The sequence below is a fragment of the Zalophus californianus genome, chromosome 11 (genome assembly GCF_009762305.2).
Source record: "Zalophus californianus isolate mZalCal1 chromosome 11, mZalCal1.pri.v2, whole genome shotgun sequence".
Lineage (NCBI taxonomy): Eukaryota > Metazoa > Chordata > Mammalia > Carnivora > Otariidae > Zalophus > Zalophus californianus.
The window spans coordinates 101,994,417-102,010,876 of NC_045605.1; the positions used below are offsets into that span (position 1 = coordinate 101,994,417).

At 44.2% G+C, this 16,460-nt stretch overlaps 2 protein-coding genes across 5 annotated transcripts in view; one reads left to right on the top strand and one right to left on the bottom strand.

The window, feature by feature from the left end:
- STX3 (syntaxin 3) overlaps positions 1–6,229 on the top strand; it is a 46,049-nt gene extending 39,820 nt beyond the window's left edge. The window contains exons 10-12 of one of the 4 annotated variants that reach the window (XR_003517311.2): positions 1,923–2,158; positions 4,247–4,329; positions 4,873–6,229. Coding sequence is in view for 2 of the 4 variants with exons in the window: in XM_027578459.1 (XP_027434260.1) it covers positions 1,923–2,138 (216 nt within the window). In the remaining 2 variants the exon portion in view is untranslated. Of the gene's footprint in view, positions 1–1,922; positions 4,155–4,246; positions 4,330–4,872 lie in introns of those variants that run through there. The other 3 variants (XM_027578459.1, XM_027578458.1, XM_027578457.1) reach the window with 3 other exon arrangements.
- An 834-nt stretch (positions 6,230–7,063) lies between these two features.
- Positions 7,064–11,502, bottom strand: MRPL16 (mitochondrial ribosomal protein L16). The gene is made up of 4 exons (XM_027578460.1): positions 11,343–11,502; positions 10,969–11,034; positions 8,883–9,031; positions 7,064–7,695 (listed from the first exon to the last, which is right to left on the bottom strand). Exons 1-4 carry the CDS (start codon positions 11,395–11,397, stop codon positions 7,210–7,212), a joined length of 756 nt encoding a protein of 251 aa, XP_027434261.1. The 5' UTR covers positions 11,398–11,502; the 3' UTR covers positions 7,064–7,209.
- Between the last annotated feature and the right edge of the window lie 4,958 nt (positions 11,503–16,460).

A 16,460-nucleotide genomic window follows, 5' to 3' on the forward strand; every position in this document is an offset into this window, starting at 1 on the left:
TTGGGCTTGCTTTCCATACCCTTTTTAGTGTAAACAAAGCTTTGGATTGGAGTTTGGGCTGGTGGGGTTTTGTTTGTGGCTGATGGGTTGGATCTTGAATGATATAGCAGTTAACATTTTTGAGTGTTGAGTTGTGCCAGACCGTGTATTGAACACCTCATACACACGTCCTTGAGTCCCCACAACACCTTCTTGAGGTAGGTACTGTTGTTTATCATGTTTTACAGACGAAGACACTCAGGCTTAAAGAGATGTTAAGTCACAGGGCCAAGTTTGAACACACAGCTGATGGTGGGCCTAGGAGAGTTCTTTCTTACATCTTAGCTTCTCTTTATAAAACCAGGTAGCCATTTATCATTGTCTACAAAGTCCAGAAAACCTTGAAGGAGAGTAAGTTTAAAATTTAGGCTATTAATTTCTTTAAATATGGTAAAAAGAATAGAGCTGACCACTGAGTCAGGGCTTCATGTGCATAGTAGCAGCACAACGGGCATGATCTAATTATTGGCACTGTTTAACGCTTTTGTGACTTCTTAAATATTACTTTTCTGAATAAAATATAGGATGTAATATTAACAAAACATATAAAACACAGGAAAGGTGAACTGAATTAATTTTTAATGTTATTGCTGATGACCTTGTGGCACGTTCACACATTGAGACATGGTTTCACAGACTTCAGACTACATTATCGATGGTTTTAGATCCAGTTCAAAAATCCTATGCGTCATTCCACATCACTGAAATCTCTTTGTAAATCTAATTTTCAACACAAGATTGTGAATATACTTTCAATTATTTAATACTTCCCCAAAGTTGGAGTTTTGTGATTACTGTGTTACTATAATTAACAGTATAACCAACCTCTATTTTTCTCATTGCTCTTTTCTCTTATGAATTCAGAGAAGTCAGGTTGCTGAGGTAATAGATACCAATGTCTTTAATACTTGACACATACTTCCATATTGGTACCGAGACCTTATTCTTCTCTTCATTTTTGCTTCCGTGTGCCTCTTCTTCCTCCTTCCTCCTCCCATGTGACCAGAGGGTCTCGAAGTCAGGTATTTATAGCACTAAACATCAACTTCTTCTTGAGAATGTAAATGAATTCCTTTTTTTAATGAGGAGACTAATTAATGTATTGTTTTTAGTTGACTTACCTGATCTCCAAAATGCTGTGTCGTCGCTGAGCAGTGTTGGGCTGTTTACTGTAGTGTGTTTCATAAAGTTGGGACTGGTTGCTGCTTTTAGGTCTGGACCACCCCACCCCCCACTGTGGCCTGAGGGCAAGAGGTCTCTGAACAGGAGGGAGGGAAGACAGCCTTCCTTTGACTCCCCAGTTGTGTGCCAGGTACTGTTTTAGGATAGTAACATTGTCCGCATTTTCAGATTGGAAACTCTTCTGAAGCACAGTGAAGTTAATAAACTTGCCCAAGCCTACCCAGCACTTAAGATGGAGCAGCCATGATGACCCCGAGCTTTTCTTTATTCTTTTCACCGTGTAAGAGAAGTGCGGAGTAGGGGAGTAACGGAGAAGATTCAAATTCTGGAACTTGTATTTGAAAAGTGCTGATGAGGTCCTCGTAGAGAGAACGGGTACCTTTTGTGGATCGACTGTGCCACCCCCTGGCAGGTCCTTCCACGGGAATGTGACAGCCTGTGTGAAGGATTATAAAAAGCCCAGGGATTTATTTTTAATACGGCTTTTTGTTTCTTTCACGACAGGATATTTATTTCTGGGTCCTGTCTTGGGTTTGTCTACAGGATTTCTCAGGTTTACTGTTGACTTCTCCGTTGCTCTCCTTTTTGCAGTGATGTCTGATCTTCCGTCTCCACCTTCTAGGTTTGTGCCTGCGTGTTAATGTTGCTCCCCACCTCCATCCTGTGTACTGATCAGCTCCTCCTTCCCCTGCCTCTCCTAGAACCTGATTTCACTCCAGCCTGGTGTGGCCACCCTTGTCTTCAGACGGGAACAGAGTTTGAATGGACTTCCTGAGAGAGAGTGCGACCTGTTCCTTTGTTTCCTTGTAACCGTCCTTGGACCTCACCCAGCAAACAATTTAGCCCCAGAGGAAGCTAATCTACCTGATGCAACCCTGAGTTCTCCTCAAAACCTTCTCCTGCCCCACCAACTCTGAAGTGCCTTCTCTCCCAGACAGTAAGAACCAACCCAGCTTCTCTTTATTCCCTCTGAATGTGTCAAATTATGCCTTGCACCTTGGAAAGCCCATTCCAAACCTTCCCAAGGTGCTGTATTTTCTACCTCATGGAGTGTTCTCCTCCCAGAAATTGCAGTGTATTTTGTAGGGGGTTATCGTTAACCACACAAAGGGATTCTTCTAAGTGTGGCAACAATAAGGCTTGGCTTGAGCCTTCTACTTGGCAGGGTCTTGGTCCTCACAGTTTGTTGTCCCTATGTCTTGAAAGTATGTGGAACTGGCAGATGTCATTTTGGTCTTAGAAGCTGACTTGTTTGAAGTTCAATTTTAAATTAAGCTCTTAGTTTGTTCAGCTTGGGGGCCAACTTCAATCTTTATGTTGTATTCTCTCATGTTTACTCAAGGAGGCACCAGCATGATATGGTTGTCCTAGGTTACCATTTGTAAAGGCTGAGGGTATGAGATATTGGTTTCCCTCTCTGACTCTTGGAAACTGGCTGTTCTCCATTGGAATGATGCTTTGTGGAGCCATTGCCTTGAGGTGATAAATAACCAGGCACTTAAAATTGGGCCAGGGACAAGGTGCTTGAGTCTCAGGCTCTGGAAATGCTCAGATTGGTGCGAGTATTCAGTCACTCATTTCATATATTCCAGATGTATTTTTATAATCGTGTGTGAGACAAATATATGTATATATCTGCCCGTGTCTCTCAGGAAGTAGGAAACTAGAAATGGAGAATATTATAACCTCAAAACAAACAAACAAACCCCTTGACCTGGGCGGAAAATTAGGTAAGAGACATTTGCTTATCCGCAAATGAATCATAGTAGAAATATGATCTGGTGTCATCGAGAAACCTTGTTTTCTGGTGAGTACCGGGACAATCATAGATCTTTGGGGTGAGGACTAAGTTGACCCCCTTAAGTTTTTCTGCTTAGCAGACAGGTGTGACAAGTTTTGGCGCCTCTCCCCACTGCTGCATAGGTGAGGCTTGTCCTGAGAACATCCCACAGCAATTTGAGGTCATTCCTGAGGCCTTTAGGATGATCCTGTCTCCAGGGCGGAGTCAGCTGGCGGAGACCGGGGACTACTGAGTAGCCGGTATTGCTACCAGGTTAATGAGCTTGACAGGTTCTTTGTCTCCCCCAATTCTTGTCATGGAGGAAGAACAGCCAGGAAATAATTTCAAGTGTAGTGACTATGCTGACCCAGTGGTGAGCCCCTAGACTCTCTGCCAGTCTCCCTGGTGTATAGTTTAGCTTTAACTTTCAAGGATAGGGTGAGCACCTAGTCCAGGGACTACCCCTTGGCTTCCTTTGCAAAGGCTATGTACTCCATCACTGCTCAGCACTCAGACAGAGCCTCTTACCCATGGCTATGAAGTCGGGACAGTGGACAGGCTCCAGCAACAAGGGAAGACAAGCTCTAATCACAGGCCTTTGTTGCGCCCTGGGGCTTAGTTTGGAATACAAATGAAGGGTTTTTTTTTTTTTTTTTGTCATTTGTATTTTTTAAATGTAAACTTGATTATTTTATTGATAATTTAAAAATAAATTACTTTATATTGATTGTGAAACAGTTCTGGCTCTATTTCCCTGCAAAATAGTGGTTGGGTGCCACCATGTGGTGGTTTTTGTTTAGGTTTTGGAAAAAGGGTTAAAATCCTTTTTAACCATGTGCCAGACCAGATGGAGCAAAAGTTCTAATTTTTGAAAACGGTTTAACTCTCAAAGAATACATTGAACTACATTTGACTTTCAGGTTTAAGGTACTCCCACCAGGAATTTGGTTCACTCGTCGTGGGTATCTGGCTCTAGGAGAGAAAGGGGATAACTCTCATGTGATGGGATCCAGAAGGCAGAACAACATACTAAACACCCTTAGAGATTGCTGTTGATCTAATTTTGAATCTCTCGCCTAAAAGCAATGCTTCTATTCACATCCTGGGTTCTAGAAGCCAGATCCATCTCCCTTTCCCTTCACATCTTCCTCCATGTCTGGATCCACTTTTGTCTTCCTTCCCTTGCAACTCTGCACAGTGACGCTGCTTCTCACATGCTTTTTCTTTCCTTGTCTGGTTGAGCAGAAGAAGATCATGATCATGATCTGCTGTATTATCCTTGCGATCATCTTAGCTTCTACCATTGGGGGCATATTTGCCTGAAAAAGGTGAGCCAGCTGTGGGGAGGGTGGGAGGTACTTTCACTTACGTTTATGTCCAGAGGGCATTTGTTGTTTGTAGCTGGGTTCCCCAGATTTGGGTGGGATTAGGTGGTAGAATAGATAAAGGCTGGAGAGAACTAAGGAAAAGTTTTCATAGAGAGAAAAATGTGTTAATAATGAGTTGGCAGTAGATGGGGAGGCAGGTGGCAGTCTGTTCCATAACCAGGGCTGGTAGCAGATTGCTCTGTTTAGAATGCTTTGTAGAAGGATGTTGATTTCCTGCAGCAAAATCTGGGCAGTGGTGTCTGCGAATGGCTAAAGGAGGAAGAATTAGTTCTTGCATTGGAAGCACCCCAAACTCCTTAGAAGGAGAGAGCCAGCCAGTAAATCCAGAGTAAATTAATTTCCTCTCTTTGAGGGTTCAGACTAGTTAGTGCAGACTCGCTGAGTAGACTCTTTGCCACTGCAGGGGAAGGACTTGGTGATCCTGGCTTCGGACATCCTGTGGTATAACCTGTGATTTTCTTCCCCCTCCGTTCTCTCCTGCAGTCCTCCCTGACGGAGCCTCGGTTGGCATTTTTCATCCTTCTTTCACTTCTGTGGTGCCATCACTTCCCCACTGCAGATTCCTCAACAGCTACTCCTCTTTCCATTATGAAACCTATGACACAGGGTGTCCAACAACCACCTGTTGAAAGTTATGCAAAGGTAGACTTAGGACAGTGCAGAACTGGGTCGGGGCAGGGCTGAAGGAACAGTTTGCACAGCAACATGAGACTGGTTAGGAAGATGGGTGTCCAGGAGGGCTGTGGGCTGGAGAATACGTGCTTGTCCAGGAAATAAAACAGAGCCAGGCAGGTATTGGAGCACACCCAGCTCATCAGCACTTCATTTTCTCTTTGATCAACACCAGGCCCTTGTTACGTCTGCTCTTCAGGTTCTTCTAGGTCTCACCTTTGACCAGCCCTCCATCTACTTCCTTCTTCAGGGTCTAATAGTCTGAAGTGAAGATGATCTAACCATAGGCGCCATGCAGGTCTTGCTCACAGCAGCATCCCCAATGCTTAGCACAGTGCCTGCCACTTACAGGTGTTCAAGTATCAGTTGACTTAATTACCTGTAATTAAGCTCTGATTTCTGCTAACGGTTGAGTCCCTGGGTTTTACTCCGAAACCTTTTAAGGCATCAGTGGTAAATGGGTTTGTTAGTATCAGAGGCTGTGTGCAAATACCTGGGAAGGGGCCGATACACTTATGCAAAAATAGGGCAGGCCTCCCTTTACTGTGACATATAAGGTCCTTTTTTATGGGTGGTGTTGGAGTGGACAGTCTCTCACTCTGCGAAGATTGGATGGCCCCAGGATTGGGGTTCAGTAACTCAGTGTGGATCCCAAACAAAAGAAACAGGTTTATACCACAAATGAACTCCCAACAGTCATCAGCACCATACTCGTGAACCGTAACAGAGATGAGAGGTCAAGTCAGAGAGGTGACAGGTGGCTACCACTCCCATCGTTTCTTAGATGGTTCGTGGTGCTGAAACTGATTTTGTTGGCCAGCAATGTGTGTATAAAACTGTCCCAAACAATGGCCCCAATTCAAGGTTCAGATGTGTTCTAATGCAATCTAGTAATTATATTACAAGAGCTTCACTAAAAATACATTAAGAACCACCATGGACAACTCTTGAGGACCATGTAACTGTTTAGATATCTTTGTACTTTTGAAAGTAGATTACTTTGTGGGACTTTTTAAGAAAGTGGGATTAAACTGGTAAGAACAGGTAACTATATTTGACCTTAGCCAAAAGTGGGATTAAAAAAAAAAAAAGCTGGTATTTCAAGTCAGTGTGCTGTTTTCTACCCACTTTCAAAAGCAAATGGTTTACTATTTTTATCCATTTGTATTTCTTTCAGTTTTATAGGGGATAGAAAACTGCTGGCTAGCTCTGGAAGAGATGAATCTTGTTAAAGACAGACAGGAAGGTGGAACCATGGGGATCTGAAACACATGGGGCCTTTATTCATCCAACAATACCTAGTTGAGTGCTGTGTGGCACACTGCACCGTCCTAGAACCTGCAGGGAAGCAAAGGTAGAGCCAAACACTCACCCTCCTCAGAGAATTTCAGACCTAGGAAAGGCCAGACAACAACCTTTATCAAAGTTCCTTGTGTTAAAAGGCAACGGTATGTTCCTTACCGTATTGTCCAACATCCCCCTTTGACTTCCAAGATTGAGAGATGGGTAGCTGGACATAAATAAATATCTGTTCAGTCAATTAATGTATGTACTGCTGTTTTTTTTTGCTTTCCAAAAACGTTTGTAACTATTAAAGATAGCAACTAGCTCCTGTACTATAAAAGGTAGTACAGAATTCTCCCACTGTCCAAAAGTAGAGCATTCCTAAACTGAAATGATGTACAGTGAAGATTTGAGAAAAACAGGTACTGATGTAGCTCTTTGGTAAAAGTGAAGCAATGTGAAGCAGACTTTGACAGCAGGGAAAGCCGTGCAGATATTAAATCCAACTTACACCAGAGGTGGGAGATGGAAGCATTTGTTTCAGCCCTGAAGACATTAATCTTACAGCTGGGGAGAACTGGACCCCCTAACAGTCAGTGAAGCCAGCTTCATAATCATTTAAGGATTAAGAATGACCAATGAAAAGTTACATCCTGAGGTGATACTCAAACTTTGATATAAATATAATGCACTTAAAAAAAAAAATCAACAGATACTCTACAATTTTTCAGAAATCATTTACTCATATACTGTTCCTTGGTTAGATCTCAGAGCCACCCAAAGACTGTAAGGGTAGGCTGAGGGGAATCAAAATGTAGATTCTTTCTCTTGGTAGCCTTTGTACATTTATGTCTCCCATTCTCACTACACACGTTCAGGCATATAGAACTTGCCCCAGTACCGCCCCTTCTGGGTCAAGTCATACGGGCTCAGGACTTTCCGTATCCCAAGCATGTTGGCAGTGGCTATGCGCTCAAAGGTCCAGGGGTTTTGGTTGTTCTGTTCCCGTTCCTCCTGATCTTTCCGCATCTTCTCAAGAGTCTCACGGCTCACGGCCTTTGCTGGGAAGGGCAACTTGTGGGCAACCTGGTCCAGGAAACCTTGTACCTCTTTAAATTCACAACGCCCACCCATCTCTACTATGAGACGGCCAGCCTTCACAGGAGTCACGTAGTGATCAATGGCACCTTTGCCTCCCCCCATGCGCTGTCCCATACCCTTGCGGGTGATGGGCTTGAAAGGGGCTGGTACTCTCCATAAAGCAAACATGTTCTTGGGGTCCATAGAGCGGTTGATTGTCAGGCGCATCATTTCAAAATGGCCCCAATGGAGGTAACCACCACCCAGTGCCTAAAAGTGGATGAAAGAATTAGAAATATGTGAGGACTTAGTTATCTTTCATAGTAACTGTAGCTTCAATGATATACATAAAAATAAAAAATTCTACTACGTACCATGGAGGAAAAGCCTAGGGTACAGTAATAAATGAAAACAAGGTGGACCCATTTCAATGGATAACCAGGGAAGGCCTTTTTGAGGAGGTGATATTTATTTAAAAGATTTTATTTGTCAGACAGCAAGTGAGCGAGAGAGAGCACAAGCAGGGGAAGCAACAGGCAGAGGGAGAAGCAAGCTCCCCGCTGAGCAGGGAGCCCTATGTGGGGCTCAATCCCATGACCTGAGCTGAAGGCAGACGCTTAACCAACTGAGCCACCCAGGCATCCTGAGGAGGTGATATATATTTATTATTATTTTTATTATGTTAATCCTACATCATTAGTTTCTGATGTAGTGTTCCAGGATTCATTGTTTGCGTGTAACACCCAGTGCTCCATGCAGAACATGCCCTCTTTAATACCCATCACCAGGCTAACCCATCCCCCGACCCCCCTCCCCTCTAGAACCCTCAGCTTGTTTTTCAGAGTCCATAGTCTCTCATGGTTCGTCTACGAGGAGGTGATATTTAAAGCTGAGACGAGAATGGCAGGACTAGTTAAGGGAAAACACAACAGTTAAAGGCAGAGGAATGGCCTGGTGAGTGTGAGCAGAAGCCAGAGTGGCTGGAGTAGAGTGAGGGACAGGGTGTGGACATGAGAGGCTGCCAGGGGCTGATCAGCAGCCTGTGGGAAGGGCTGTAAAATAATCGCTCTGGCTGCCTAATGGGCAATCAATCCTAGTCCACACCCATTTGTGCAGCTACTGACATCAAGTCTCCAGGGAAGCTACTCTAGGAAGGAAACTGCTATCTCACATCCTAAGTCATGGATAGTTTTATTTTCACCAGAGGCCTAAGAAGATTTCATAGTCTGATTATAGGGGCCAATTAGGTAGCCTTCCTTCTCCTGTTTTTACGTAATTTTCACTTGACATGAAAAAGAAAGACACACAACTCAAAGGTCTACTGGGTAGTGCACATCAGTTTAAACAGCAAATGGTGGCAGTTCAATAAAACCCGTAGAGGATGAGAATGAACTCCAAGGGCATGAGATTTTGCTAGTCCTGGCTTCCATCCTGCAGCTGCTTGACAACTCACTTACCAAGATTGCAAAACTGCCTTCTGTGAACTCAGTAGCTTCAGTAGAAGGTCCCCGGATGTCACTCAAGTTCTTAGGTTCCCTTCTCACTTTTGGCACGAGTGGTACCCTTTCAACAAATCTAAGCTTGGGCTTTTCAGGAATGGAAACATCTAAAAGGAGCACAGACAACCAAGAAGAAATAAAACCACACATCTCAAAGGATCCATTTTCTTCCTAGAAAGATTTCTATCAATCAAGTGGAAATCTTAAAGTTACCACTGAAAAGTAATTTTAAAAGTACATTAGGTTTTTCCTGTGGATGCTTTTTTATTGACACTGGAATCTCTGGGTTATGATGAGTATTAATGGAGAGGTTTCTGAACCTTTGAAGATAATAAAGTTTTAACCTTCAAAGGAAATGCTCTCTGCCTAACACTAGAAAAGAGACCATCTGGGAAGGTACAGAGATTAAGACTGTCACAGATAACACTGGCTAACTTTTTTTTTTCCCAATGTTTACTAAGTGCTAGACATTGAGCTGAATGCTTGATGTGTAGTATCTCAATCTTTAAAACAACTTTATAACCCTGATAATTTTTTAAGGCTTCCCTTTTTAAAAAAATGTTGAACTTCTTAAAGTTTAACATACATAATCAAAGGGCCAAATAAAAAATGTACAAGTCAGGGAATTATCACAAAGTGAATGCATAAACACACCCATATTAACGGTCACCCTGCTCAAGAAACAGAACATTAGGCAAGTACCATTTTAAATCTCCATTTTATAAAAGAGGAACCTGAGGCCCAGAGACATTTTATAATCTGGTCTAGGCCATCCAGTGAAAACAGGAAAGCCAGACAGTATGACTTTTTTTTTTTTTTTTTTTTTAAATACTACACAGCCTCTCTGGATGTTAACAGAGGTGGTGGAAAGAACACTACACTGTACATGAAAATATCTAAGTTCTGCTCTGCCACATTCTTGTTAGGAAACCTACAACCTAGGAATCCCCTGATCTATGGTGTATTTCTACAGGGGCTTTTCATGCTGACACCTGTAATTTCCTACAATGTGCAACAGCTTACTATGTTGAGGGCTGGTGGATTGAAATACACGCCAGACACGGTACATCTTTCTCATATCGGACATTCTGACAAGTTGGGGGAAAAATTATTAACTTCTAAGTCATTTAAACATGTCTATGGTAAAAAAGGCATGGCTTTATCATGGAGTCAAATATAAAACAGGAATCTTCAAGGAAATACCAAATTATCAACTGGCTAACAGGCTTATAGAAACTGCCACCTGCTCTCCTCCACTTTTTTTTTTTCAAAGATTTTATTTTTTTAAAGATTTTATTTATTTATTTGACAGAGAGATAGAGAGCATAAGTAGGCAGAGGGAGAGGGAGAAGCAGGCTCCGCGGGGCTCGATCCCAGGACCCTGGGATCATGACCTGAGCCGAAGGCAGCCCCTTAACCGGCTGGGCCACCCAGGCATCCCTCTCCTCCGGTTTCTATAAGTAGTTACAGAGAAATTTAGTGATGCTGTCTCTCACCTCCAAATCCATATGTACTTCCAGAGCATTCAGTAGTTTCACAATTAGTTGTAGAAGATAAAACCCTCAGAGGTCAAGAACACTTTTGTATTTTTTTGTTTGCTTGTTTTTGTTTCTTAAGATTTCCAATATATTAAAGACATGGTAAATTATATTTACAAAATTGTGGTCTATCTTAACGTTTACACTTAAGTGAATGCTTTTCACATACAGTTATATGACTGCATACATGTAACATCCTTTAGGGAGAACATCAGAAGTTCAAATTTGATGGCAATTAGCCCCGGCTCGGGGTGGACCAGCGCCACACAGTGGGAGGCCATAGGGGAGATACCCCATTACACAGTTGCTCGTAACAGCAGGGACCTTTGTGGGTCTCTCGTTCTCTGCTATATCCCGACCGTTTACAACACTTCTTGGCATACAGCATGCCCCCGATACATATTCACTGAGCAACTGAACGGAGGAGAGGAAGCAGAAGAACTCGCCTACCGTCTTCCAGGTCCCATCAGAGAAAAGACAAACACGAAAGTGACACGAGTTCTCACCCTCAAAAGTCGGCACCGGGAGCAGCGTCTTTAGGCCAGCACTGGCGGGCAGGACGGCCCAAGAATCTACAAAGGCAAATCAAATTAAAATCCGAAAGCGGTTAAGACCTGGGCCTGGTACGACACAGACCAAAGTCAGTCCTGACGGAGTGCCTCGATGATGGGCCGCGGGTTCAGCTCAACGGGCTCACAGGCCCAGCACCAAGCCCCACCCCAAGGAAGCCAGCAGGGGTCTCCGGGCGTCGGCCCCCCGCACGAGTAACCGCGGCGGGGGAGCGCGGCCCCTACTCAGCTCTGCGGCAATGGTCGGCGGAGTCGGCTAGGCGCCGCACTCGGGGTGGGGAGGTCTTCTGAGGGACCGAGGGCCGCCTGACCTGACAGCCGCGCTCTCAGGAGCGGCGCTCCGGCTCGAGCCAGCAGCCGCCACATGACCACGCGAGTCCAGCCGCCACGGGATTCCCAAAGCAAACGCAGCGACCCCCTGGACCCGGCTGGGCCGGAAGTTACGTTCGCACGGGTCCGTTCCCCAGAGAGTCCCGGCGGAAGCGGAAGAAACCGGGCCGCGTCGCCTGCGTTCCCGCGCCGGCGTGTGCTAGCCACGCCCAGCGCCTCTTTAGGCTTCTGGACGTCTCCATACACAGCGGCGTCGCTTCCGGGATGCGGGCAGCGGGGTGGGGATTTCTGCGTTCTTCCTCGCTGAGCGCCGTGTTGGAGAAAGCCTGGCTTCCCTGAGCGGGTCGTGTGCCACAGATCAGTGCTTTACGCCGCGTCTCTAGGGGGCAGCTCAGAGACATTAGGAAAAGCCTATTGACTGACCATTGAGCTTGTTGGCGGGCTTAAGAGTTATGTTAGGCGTTCAGTACCTCGTCACTGCGTGTGGTCCTTCAAGGAGTTCAGGGGATAAAGAAGTCGTGACACCCATTTGCAGATAACATACCGAGGGTCAAAGGATTTAATTTACTCAGGGTCACACAGCAGGAAGACGGTAAGATCAGAATTTGAGTCTGTGTCACTCCAGGGACCCCAGAGACTGGACTGTATCAAAACTTGATTATCAAGTTAAAATAATGCATGACTCTTCTGGGAGGATGTTGGGAAAGTGATTTTTATCGGTCTGAAACGTTTTAGCATTTAGAACGAGAGAGGATCTTTCCCCAAGCTTCTAGGACACAAATGGGATTAACAAATTGAGACCGATGTCTGTTGCATTTAAATCACGCTAAATCTGTGTGTGGTCTTTCCCCAGAGATTAATTTCATAAATGGCAACAAATAAAACCTGTAATGCTTGCAAAGCTACTGGGAGAACTTTCTCTGTCCACAGTGTTAGGCACTTCTTGATTATCTGCACACTGAAGCTGTCTCAAAAGAGTTAATGGATTTTATTACAGCCAACCATTTCTGTCCTTTTAGAGCAGTTCTGAAAGGGTTTAACTGTCCCGCCTCCCAAGCCAGTGTCAGATTCTAGACAGCTCTTCCCTGCTCCCTTCCACCCAAAGTGGGAGATCTGAATGTGCTCAGGCATTTAAAAATCTCAAGCTGAATATTGCGTAATTTTGTTTTGGATGGAAAGTAAAGTGTCAGAACAATCTCTTTGATTGGTTCTCTAAGTCTTTTGGTGCCCTCCCTCCTCAACTTCCGCCTCGTTGTTTATTTTAAAAGAAAAAAGTGAACTCAAAGTTTTACATTTAAATAGTAACTATGACAAATGATGTCTATTTTTCTTTGCAAGAGTTGTGCCGGCTACAATGGAGGATACAAAGAGGAAAAACCAGTGATCCTATTCTTTAGGAATTTATATTTAGGTAAGGGCAATGTGATGAGCATACAATTGCTAATGTTGAGATATCAGAAGAGAAGTATGAATCAAGCGTTGTGAAAATGGTAGGAGGGACGTGAGGTCTTCCCTGGTCCCTACAAATGATTTTCCCTCCTTCCGGTTCTCACAGCTCTTTATTTACACTTCTCTTCTGATAGTTCCATTGTATTAATTTGTAGGAAACTATTGTTCTGGGATGAAATGATTTGCCACACAGCTAATATGATACAAAGTAGGGATAAAAACCTTGCTGTTCTTACTTTTACTGGAACGGGTTTGCTAAAATCTCCCAAAAGTTGGTCTTCAGACCACCTGCATCAGATGTTACTGAGACCTTCATATAAATATAAGTATCTCGTCTCTACATACTAAGTCAGAAATTCTGAAGGTGGGGTTCAGGGATTCCTATTGTGAACTAAGCCCCATGGGTGATTCTAATGCCTAAGCAAAGTTGAGAATCAGTCCTCTGAGCACTTCGAAAATTTAAAAAAGCAGAGTAGAGCTGCAGAGCATTGTTTTTGGATCATCCAGGTCTATATCCACTGCGATTTGTATTTGTATTTTTTCCCATCTGTATGAAAGTTACCTGGCATCTCACTTCTTAATCTTTCTTATTTTAAAATCACGAGATAACAGAAACCTGTAGCCTAGCCTAGTTCCAGGTCTGGTTGTTGACGTAAATGGCACCCACACATGTGTTGTCTGTGTCTGTGTACGCGTATGTGTGCCCACTATCTCATTTTAATAAAAAGACTGGGTTTTTGCTTATCAGATTCTAATCATAATATCATAGTGTAATACGTCACCATGGAACTTATTCACCCCAGGAAGTCCACAGAACCTTCTCAAAGGGCTAGTTAGTATTAGCTTCTTCATCAGTGTAGCTTCCATATGGTGTAGATCATTTCTAAAAGCAATGATACTGACATGGTGTTTTGGAGTCCGGGAGCAAACAGGAAAGATTTCTTGAGATGTTTTCAGTGCAGAAAAGGTGGTTTTTGTTAAAGCATGGGGACAGGACCCGTGGGCAGAAAGAACTTCACTGGAGTTGTGAGCAGTGACTGAATATGTACCTGCAGGTTGGGAAGGGGTTAGGGATAGTGTCTCTAAGGTTTCCAGGAGCTTGAGGGGTCATTTACTACTGTCTAGTAAAAACTTAGTCAGGAGACCCTTCAAGTGTAGATCAGTGAGCTAATGATGATTGCTGACATACCTTGAGGGTGTAGGGATAAAGGAAGTTTCGAAAGGGATTGATCTTCACCAACAATGTATCAGAGTGCCTATTAATGCACATCCTTGCTGAGTTTTCTTGCACACATTCTTGTTTAGAGCTCTGCCAATATGAAAGGAGAGAAATGATATCCAATATTATGTTTATAACAGGCTGTTAAAACAGGATTGTGTCTGACTCAGCTTTGCCTGAAGCGCCAGTGTATGTGGTAATCCCCACATTCCAGAGTGAGGTGCTGGGCCTTCTGGACAGGATTGATTGATTGATTTTAGATTTTATTTATTTATTTGAGAGAGAGAGAGAGAGAGAGGGAGAGTGTGAGCGATCAGGGGGAGGTACAGAGGGGGGAAAATCTCAAGCAAACTCCATGAGCTGAATGTGGACTTGATCTCAGGACTCTGAGATCATGACCTGAGCCACAACCAAGAGCTGGAACCTTACCGACTGAGCCACCCAGGTGCCCCCAGGCAGGACTTATAAAGGAGGTGGTAGGAAATGGCTTTATTATTCTTAGCTCTCCATTTTCTTTCAGCCTGTAAAAAGCACTGGGAAGATCAAGAAAAGAAGTAGAGACTGGAGATTACATTAAAGATTTCTTTGGACAGATTTGTTGGTATATTGTGAATTCCACTCTCCGTCTCTAATGGCAATGGATTGGGGTGCTCCATCAAGCTTAATAAGAAACATTTCAAGACCACTCAGCTTGATACGGGACCTCTGTTTGAGGGGGATTGATGTTTGGTAAAAGTCTATGTCTGGAGGTTTGATGCAAAGTAGAGGGCTGCCGTTGGGAAGTAGTTACATTTCCATTGGTAGTGGGTCAAAGGTGTGCATACCTTGTTCACCAGATGTGGACCCCCATGCAGTGTGCCAGTTTAGAGTTTTCTTACATCCCGTCTAACAGGACCCCACTGAGGAGTAAGGACAAAGAAGCTGGAAGAGATGTGATGATGGATGTCCAGGGCCTGAGGGAAGACTTGTATGCAACCAGCCAGTCATGCAGCAGAGATGAATTTGCATGCATCAGGATATCCTCGGCAGTTAGGGTAGGTTGTGTGTGTGTGTGTGTGTGTGTGTGTGTGTGTGTGTGTGTGTGTGTGTGCATCAGGATATCCTCGGCAGTTAGGGTAGGTTGTGTGTGTGTGTGTGTGTGTGTGTGTGTGTGTGTGTGTGTGTGTGTGTGTGTTTCTCTGGAGAATCCATAAAGCACCCATGAGAGAAAGAGTATACTTTATACTGGGAACTGAGTCAACTACTGTTGGGTGTTGTATCATTTTGCTAGGGCTGATGTAACCAAGTACCCCAAACTGGGGGTCTTAAACAACAGAAGGTTATTGCCTCACATTTCTGGAGGCCTGAAGTCTGAAATCAAGGTGTCAGCAGGGTTGGTTCCTTCTGAGGGCTGCGAGGAAGGGGCTGTCCCAGGTCTCTGTCCCGGGCTCGTGGATGGCCATCTTCTCCCCATCTCTCTTCCCATAGTCTTCCCCTTTATGTGTGTCTTTGTGTCCAAATTTCCCCTTTTGATAAGACAGTAGTCTTATTGGATTAGGGCCCACCCTATTGACCTCATTTTAACTTGATTACCTCTGTAAAGACCCTTTCTCCTAACAATGTCACATTCTGAGGTACAGTGGATGGGGGGGTGGAAGTGGGCAGTAGGGGGGTGAAGGGGGTAATAGGGGCTCCAACACATATTGATTGGTGGGGGGAGGTGGACATACTTCAACCCTTATCAGGTGCTATGCCAGTCAGTCATCCCAGAGAGGTCAGCAACAGAGGTGAGAGATGAGGGGTAGGGAAGGATCCTACATGACTGGTAAAAGTGCAAAGTGAGGAGATAGAGAACTTCCTCCCCCCCCCCCCCACCGTTTTGTTTCTACTACAATCACCCTATCCAGAACAGGACTGAACTAGCAGAGGGATGCAGCTTCATCTTTAGATGGAATTCAGAATTGTGACTATTACACAGTTTTGGACATTTTAGTTACTGAAATCAGAATGTTTTCTTTTTTCCTTCTTAAATCAGAGAAATGAGCAGAAACCTCTCCAGCCTTACAGAGTTGGTTTGGAGTTTGGGTAAGCAGGAGCAGGGTAAGCTAAAGTTGATTTTTTTTTTTAATCTTTTTTTTTTTTAAGATTTTGTTTATTCATTTGAGACACAGAGATACAGAGAGAGAGAGAGAGAGAGAGCGCATGAGCAGGGTGAGAGGCAGAGGGAGAAGAAGAAGCAGACTCCCCACTGAGCCAGGAGCACGATGTGGGGCTTGATCCCAGGGCCCTGGGATCATGACCTGAGCCGAAGGCAGACGCTTCACCATCTGAGCCACCCAGGCACCCCTAAAGTTGATTTTTTTTAAAGATTTTATTTTTATATAATCTCTACCCCCAATGTGGGACTCGAACTCAGAACTGCAAGATCAAGAGCCACAGGCTCCACTGACTG